This window comes from Lactuca sativa, chromosome 4 (assembly GCF_002870075.4).
Source record: "Lactuca sativa cultivar Salinas chromosome 4, Lsat_Salinas_v11, whole genome shotgun sequence".
NCBI lineage: Eukaryota > Viridiplantae > Streptophyta > Magnoliopsida > Asterales > Asteraceae > Lactuca > Lactuca sativa.
Window position 1 is genome coordinate 70,415,287 of NC_056626.2, and position 8,666 is coordinate 70,423,952.

At 41.3% G+C, this 8,666-nt stretch overlaps 1 protein-coding gene across 1 annotated transcript; it reads left to right on the forward strand.

Annotated features, from left to right (window-relative positions):
- Positions 1 to 382: 382 nt before the first annotated feature.
- Positions 383 to 1,075, forward strand: LOC111896010 (uncharacterized). The gene has a single exon (XM_023892041.1). It carries the CDS (start codon positions 383 to 385, stop codon positions 1,073 to 1,075), a length of 693 nt encoding a protein of 230 aa, XP_023747809.1.
- Positions 1,076 to 8,666: the final 7,591 nt, after the last annotated feature.

An 8,666-nucleotide genomic window follows, 5' to 3' on the forward strand; every position in this document is an offset into this window, starting at 1 on the left:
AAGTATAGAATAGATAGCAGATCCAGTATCTTTGTTATAAAGATTGGTTCTAAGTATAGATAAGATACAATCCCTTATATCTATTAACCGACATATACACCCTCTGTATATTTCTGGTTTTATATTAATTGTGTAATTAATGTAAATTATTCCTTACTTATTTAGCCTAGATCTTCCCTAATTTCCTCCTGTAATTTCTCTGTACAGTGGGTATTTAATCCCATTATTGATCAATGAAAGGCACGATTCCTTTGTGAATTATATGGTATCAGAGCCAAGTGCTCCTCACTTCAAAATTTCTCCCTGTCATCTCAGCTACGGCTGGACATCTTCACCTCTTTTGCAATATTTCTCTTTACTCTGATCATCTTCTCCATTAACGATGTCAGACAAACAAGACCCAACACCTGTCAAAGCTCTCCATCCCGTCTACACTATCACAAACATACAGAACAAGATTCGTACCCTTGACGGTACAAAGGTATCTTACTCTTCATGGGTTCGATTGTTCAAACTTCATGCTAAAGGCTATAGAGTTCTTGCCCACATCGATGGTTCCGACCCTCCATCCATGACTGACCCGACCTACGAAATCTGGTCCGAAATTGACGCCATTGTCCTCCAATGGATATATGGAACGATATCAGATGATCTCCTTGCCCGTGTGCTTGAACCGGACTCTACCGCATATGAAGCTTGGTTCAAAATTCAGAACATCTTCCTTAACAACAAAGGATCCCGTGCTGCTGCTCTGGAACACGAATTCACAAACCTTACCCTTCGAGCAATGTCGTCCCTTGAAGCTTATTGCCAACATCTCAAAGACCTGGCAAGCCAACTGAATGACGTCGATTGCCCTGTAAACGAGAAACGTCTGGTCCTTCAACTTGTCCGTGGGCTGCCATCAGAATTTGATACAGTCGGCACCTACATCAATCAAACCCTACCTCCATGGGATACCGCATGCTCCATGCTTCAACTTGAAATTCAACGACATCGTGCTCGAGATTCACACTCATCCACAGAAATCGTTGCTACTGTTGAACACGACCCACCAGCAAACTCAAATTTCTGACAGGGCGTATCTGGACACAAAGGCCACCCTCACCAGCAGCGCAACACCAATCGTCGCGCACCAGCATCTGCATCTCCTTCTCGACCTAATTATCCATCTTCTGGGCGGCAACCACAAACCCAATTGAATAAGCGACGAGGTTTTGTGTCCAATCAAACACGCCCTGCATGGGCTGGCTACCCACCATCATACTGGACCCAACCCTACTGGGCTTCTCCACCGCCGTGTCCATATCCCACTCAAGCTGGATAGGCCTCTCCCTGGCCTACCTCTTTTGCCCAGCAACAACCAAGACAAACACAAGCTCAAGCCAATCTCACAAAGGTAAACCCACTTGAACCTTTTGAACTTGGGGCTGCCTTTTCAGCTATGACTCTGGACCAAGAAAATGATGATTGGTATATGGACACTGGATGTACATCTCACCTCACAGCCAACGCAGGTAAAATCTCAATCCCTAGTTTGTCATCTATTAAATCTGTGTTTGTTGCAAATGGCAATCAAGTACCAGTTCTTGGATCAGGTCATACCACCTTACCCCATCCATCTAAACCTATTCATCTAAAAGATATACTCCACACACCTCACACCGTTAAAGATCTTGTATCTGTTCGTAAATTTTGTCGTGATAATTTCTTTTCCGTTGAATTTAACACATTTGGTTTTTCTGTAAAGGACTACAAGACCAAGAGGCACCTCTCTAGACACGATAGCTCTGGCGATCTCTACCCCTTCACCAAGCAAGCCAACACTCCAGCTTCATCCTTTTATGTTTCTTCTAGTTCGCCTCTTTGGAATTTTAGACTCGGTCATCCGGGTCATCATGTAATAAATTTTCTTAGTCAAAATAAAAATATTTCTTGCAATAAAAATAATCGTTTATCTGTTTGTCATTCTTGCCAACTTGCTAAACACAAACGCCTACCATTCAAAAATTCCACATCACTCACTCTCAAACCATTCGATCTTGTTCATGCCGACCTTTGGACCTCACCCATCCTTAGCAAAACTAATTATAAATACTACCTCATCATCATTGACGATTTCAGCCATTTTACATGGGTGTTTCCCCTAAAATACAAATCAGAAACTTTTGATAAAATCAAGACGTTCCACAAATATATCTACACCCAATTCAATACTTCCCTCAAAAATTTCCAATGTGACAAGGGCGGTGAATTCGATAACCAAAAATTCCATAATTTTGCTTCTACCACCGGTCTTCACATTCGCTTCTCATGCCCACATACCTCCCAACAAAATGGCACGGCAGAACGAATGATTCGTCACATAAACGAAATCATGATAACCCTACTAACCCACACTTTTTTACCACCTTCCTTTTGGGTTGAGGCCCTTCATACCGCTACCTACTTACACAACCTCCTTCCCACTTCATTACTTGAAAACCGAACCCCTACATCCGCCTTCTACCTAAAACATTCAACTTACAACCACCTATGCTCCTTTGGTTGTGCTTGTTTTCCCAACTTAACCGCCACCCGACAACACAAACTCGCACCTAGGTCTACACCTTGTCTTTTCCTCGGTTACCCAGCCCAATACCGAGGCTATAGATGCCTTGACATGTCCACTAGTAAATTCATTCTCTCCCGACATGTAACCTTTGATGAAACTTCTTTTCCTTATGCATGTTACACACCAAACCCACCACACAATTACTCCTTCCTCGAAACAGAACCCTCTCCTCTTCTCTTTCACCCTCCAACCACATCAATCTCTGCTACCACTCATCCACCGTCTAACCACAACTCCACTCTTTCTGCTCCCACTGAAACCCCCCACTCACCCTCCTCCTCCCTCCCAACCGACCTCAACACTTCTTCCTCACCCTCTTCCAACCAAACCTCTGATATTTCGTCCCACCCTACCTCTCCCCCACCCTCGTACTACCCCCTCACTTACTCCCGGAGAAGCCAACCACCCCCTCTACCCCCACCTACATCCCATCATCCCATGACCACCCGCTCCAAAGTCGGAATCACCAAACCCAACCCACCACTCAACCTTCACACCAACACAAACACCTCCACTATCTCCCCTCTTCCAAAATCCCACAAACACGCCCTCTCTGATCCAAACTGGCACTCTTCCACGCCCTCTCTGTCCCACCAATGCTCATGTCATACGTTGTATGTGGATATACCGGCACAAATTTCATGCCAACAGGACTCTTGCACGATATAAAGCACGCCTCGTGATTAATGGAAAATGCCAACAAGTCGGAGTAGACTGCGATGAAACATTCAGTCCCGTAGGGAAACCTACCACCATACGCACCGTTCTTAGTCTTGCCGTTTCCCGATCATGGCCTATTCACCAACTAGACGTAAAGAACGCATTCTTATACGAGAGTCTCAATGAGACCGTGTATATGTTCCAACCCCCCGGTTTCACGGACCCACAACACCCAACACACGTTTGTCGTTTACGAAAATCTTTGTACGGGCTAAACAAACCCCGCGGGCTTGGTATCATCGCTTTGCAACCTTTATTCACACATGCGGTTTTAAAAGCACCAAAAGAGACAACTCTCTCTTTGTCTTCCAACAAGGCACCAAAATGGCATATCTTCTTCTTTATGTGGATGACATTGTTTTGACCGCTTCCGACGAAACAACTCTTCGACACTTTATCACTCTATTATCCAAAGAGTTTGCTATGTCGGATCTTGGGCCTCTTCATCACTTCCTTGGCATCCAAGTTAAACATCAAAATGGGGGATTATTTCTTACCCAAGAACAATATGTGGATGATATTCTTCACCGGGCGAACATGAAACAATGCAAACCATGCGCCACTCCTGTCAACACCAACTCTAAACTCAGCGCAACCGTCTGCGACCTCATGCAAGACACTACTCTATATCGTACCCTCGCTGGAGCATTACAGTACTTAACCTTCACTCGCCCCGACATTGCGTATACTGTTCAACAAGTATGCCTCTTTATGCACGCCCCTCGCGATCCACACTTCAACTTTCTGAAACGTATACTACGATACCTCCAAGGCACTCATCATCATGGACTTCATATTTCTCCCTCCAAATCTACAAAACTCACAGCCTACTCCGAAGCAGATTGGGGGGTGTCCCGACTCTCGCCGATCCACGTCCGGCTACTATGTATTTCTCGGGAATAACCTCATTTCATGGTCCTCCAAACGACAACCGACTATCTCCCGATCCAGTGTTGAAGCTGAATACAAAGGAGTTGCCAATGCCGCAGCTGACACTACATGGCTCCGCAACCTACTCCTCGAGCTACATCTTCCACTGCGCCAAGCCACAATCATATATTGTGACAACATTTCCGCCATATATCTTACTCAAAACCTGGTTCAGCATCAACGCACGAAGCATATCGAGATCGACATCCACTTCGTTCGAGAAAAAGTTCGCATGGGTTTCCTTCGTGTTCTTCATGTTCCTTCTGATTACCAATATGCCGATATATTTACCAAAGGATTACCTCATCAACTATTCACCCGTTTCCGTTCCAGTCTCTCTATTCGGCCAGCCCACCATTCGACTGCGGGGGAGTATTAACCGACATATACACCCTCTGTATATTTCTGATTTTATATTAATTGTGTAATTAATGTAAATTATTCCTTACTTATTTAGCCTAGATCTTCCCTAATTTCCTCCTGTAATTTCTCTGTATAGTGGGTATTTAATCCCATTATTGATCAATGAAAGGCATGATTCCTTTGTGAATTATAATATCAAGGGATTCATATGTATAAATTAGTATATAATCTACATTAGGGTATACCCTAATGTAGAGAGTTTGAATTTGTGTTAATCGTCTTTGTGACAACCCGTCTTCTTGGTGAAGACAAAATCATTTCTTGGTGAAAGAACAATGTTGAGAACTCTCTATGGTATTTACTTTCTGTTCTTTATTTTCTTAGATTAAGTTTTACATTAATTTTTTATACTTGAAGTGTATCTGATTGATACAAACTTCCAGTCTTTGGTGACAACAGTGAAAGAGCTGTTATGGGTCTTGGAAGTTTTGAATGCAGGACGATCAAGTTGAAGGAAGTGTTCTATGTTGAGGGTCTAAAAGGCAATTTCATCTCCACAGTCAACTTTGTGACACTGGTGATAAAGTTCTTTTCAATTTCCATGAGGGAAAAGTGTTTGATTCTGAGAACAAAATTGTGCTTACTGCACTCAGGGAAAACGACATTTATATGGTTTGATTTTGTTTGTTTAGACATTGATACTTTATTTTTTTACTTCGCTACTTTTAAATTTCTGAACATAAGTTGCTACAATTTTAGTTTATTTTTTATTTTGTGTATTAAAAGACTTCCTTTAACATTGTTTTTCGCAAACATTGCCTACATGTTTTTCTCTATCGATAGTGACCTTATCTGACTAGTCTACTTTGAAGGGATCAACGTGTCATTCCTTGGATGCATCACCCTCCTTATGGAGATAGTTGACACTAACTATGCCTCTTTTCTTCAACACCAACTGCTCTCTCCCTAATGTTGATGCCCACGTTGATTTACTAAGTGCATCATGTTAATGAGACCAGATAGGAGAGAACTGTGCCACTTAGTGTTCTTCTGGGAACATATCTCTTCTATCTTGAACAACCTATTTATGTTGCAATGAGATGAAGTGAAGCTGATCGATGTAGAACTTCTTATTCATAGATACTCTCACAACAACACCGACTCCCATCATAAATCCAAAGGCGTCTTCAACAAGACAGTTGTCCCACCTTCCCTTCCCCAATGGATCACAACGAGTGGAACCTTCGATTTTTGTCTTCGTGACTCTTATAAATCGAAGGTTACAAAGATTACATCCTCTTAATTCGTTGGTTACAAAGACTAGTTCATAGTCCTCTCTTGTTCTTGGTGAACATGAAGCTTGGAATCAATGTGCAAAATCTCAATGATTAAAGGCATTCTCTCTCTCTCTCTCTCTCTCTCTCTCTCTTGTTTACTATGAATTGTGTTTCTTGTTTGAGGTAATTTATCTTTGCTTGCCTTCTTTTATAGGCAGACTTGAAGGACAAATATCTTGGAAAATGGAAGTGCATTCATGACCATTCAATTCAAAAGATTTAACGGATTGAGTCTTTATCATGATTCTGAAAAGCTGCAAAAATAGTGCTTTGTAAATATTCCCTTGTTTGACTAACTCTTTTGTTTGTATATTATTATTTTGTAATGTTTAGAGGATCTGATGGTAGCAATTCTAAGCCAAGTATGCAACTTTTTACAAATCATCGTCCCTAGAAGCATGTTGTTGTATGTGACTAAATCTCTCTAAGTCTTTCATCAGTGAGACCATCTGCTAAGAACATTGAGTCACCCCTCACGTTGATTATTTAGCACAGTCTAAACTTTCTAAGTGAGATTTCCTGGTCCAAATATAAAAAAACTGATAGAAAGGCTTGGGTGTTTATTCTTAGTTAACTATTTCACCTAACTCTGTCCCTGGAAGCATGCTTGTCGTATGCATTAAGTCTCATGTTTTGCTGAAACATTGAGCATAACCCAATGGCTTACCCTGACTGCACAATAATCAGCATAAGATGTACTTGTTAGTTCCTTAAATGACAAAGGATTGATCATGTCCCTAACCTCCTAGATTGAGGTATGACATGGTACCATTATGAATTGACGGTGAATCTTTGATCCTAGACTGTAACTAAACTTTATGATGCAAGGATCAAAACATTTCTTGTTGATGAGTTATACTTGTTGATGATTCATGTTGATTACACCTCAGCATGATTGAAACAATCCATTCTTTCCCTTATATTCTTCTTTAAAGCATTATGATTAAGTGTAATGTACCATAAGCTGATGAGAACTTAACAAATCTATGTCGATGGTTAAGCTAAAACACCACAACTTATCACAAAGATCAATCCATTCTTTCCATATATTCTTCTTTAGAATTTCATGATTCGGTGTATGATACCAGACGGTGATGAGAATTTGAAAACTCTGTGTCAATGGGTGTATCATTGTCCGTGATATATGTAACATCCCAAAATTCAAGACCAAAAATTTCGTTTTAATTAAGTTATTATATAAAACCAACAGTATAAAAACATTCATATTAATATCTCATGTCAAAGACAAAGTCTAAATAATCGAAACATGTCAATATAAAACAACATCAGAGTGTAATCCCAAAGATCTCATGTGCGGAAAACATATTGTGATGCGCTGCAATCGAGCCGAATCCTTTCCTTGAAAACAAAGTACCTGAAACCAAAACTAAAAACTGTAAGCACGAAGCTTAATGAGTTCCCCCATCTTACCACATACCATACAATCCCATATTGTCAGACATATCTGGGTGCCCGACCTACCCTGCTAATCATATCGGGGTACTCAACCTACCCCACTGTCAGGCATACCTGGGTGCCCGACCTACCCCATGTCAAGCATATCTGGGTACCCGACCTACCCCTTCGGTATTTTTCAACCGGTAACCGAGGACTATTTCACCCCTAACACTACCACATAAAAACATAGCATAAACACATAAATCACATACTGCCTACCATATATGGGTGCTGGCCTACCCCTTCGGTCATGTCGACCGGTAACTGGGGACTATTTCACCCCCTTCTACCACTATCACATAACATCATATAATGCTAGCACATAAACATAACAGGTAGTAGCAAACATAGACAATTATCACAAAGACAATCATCTAACAACAACTCCTACTGGTGGGTCGGCATTGTGGTCGTAGACCCACCGCTACTGGAAGGTAACTCACCTCACGCTGCTAAAGTCCGGTAGACACAATCCCACACTGCTGAAGTCCCACAGACTCAACCCCAACTACTGGCTGACAGATTCCCGAACTGTCAACACCAAAATAACACCCAATTAATAATTGGGTTCCACTACACAAGCATGAGTACATACTTTGGATAATTACTACATTACCCCAAGCTTGGCTTTATGCAAGCCCAAGGCCCAATCCATATGCCCAAAGTCAATTAGGAATCAAAGCCCAACACATGGCCCAATTTTCCAAATTGGGCCCAGGCCTATACATGGTCTCATTCTAAGTTCCAACATCATATAATCATTGAGGCCCAAACCCCTTACATTGGCCTTACCCTAGGCCCATTAAATTATTTTAGCCCATTTGTTTGTTCTTGGATGGCCCATTATTATCCCAATCTTCAAAGCCCAATAGAAAGGCCCAAAAATAAACCCAAGTGAAATTAGGGTTTCTCATAAAATGGTGATTAGGGTTAAGTTTCCTACTTAACCCATTAAGGACTTAATCCACTAAGGACTTAATCCATTAAGTCCAATATTGGTTAGATTAATTTTTTTCCCAATGATTATTAATTAATATCTCAAGTTATTAAATAATTCCCGTGTGTCCCGGTTAATTCCCCAAATTAGGGTTTTATTGGCATTAGGTTTTTCCAAACCCTAATTAGGGTTTCCAACCCAAATATTAGACCATTTATCAATTTGTTAGGCTTTGAGGTCAAGTAGGGCTTTATTGGGCCTAAGAGGCCCACTAGAATATCATTAAGCCCATTAGGGTTTTATTTGG

What these genes read in the sequence shown, in the direction of transcription:
- LOC111896010 (XM_023892041.1), top strand. Translation starts at nt 383, where the DNA reads ATGTCAGACAAACAAGACCCAACACCTGTCAAAGCTCTCCATCCCGTC.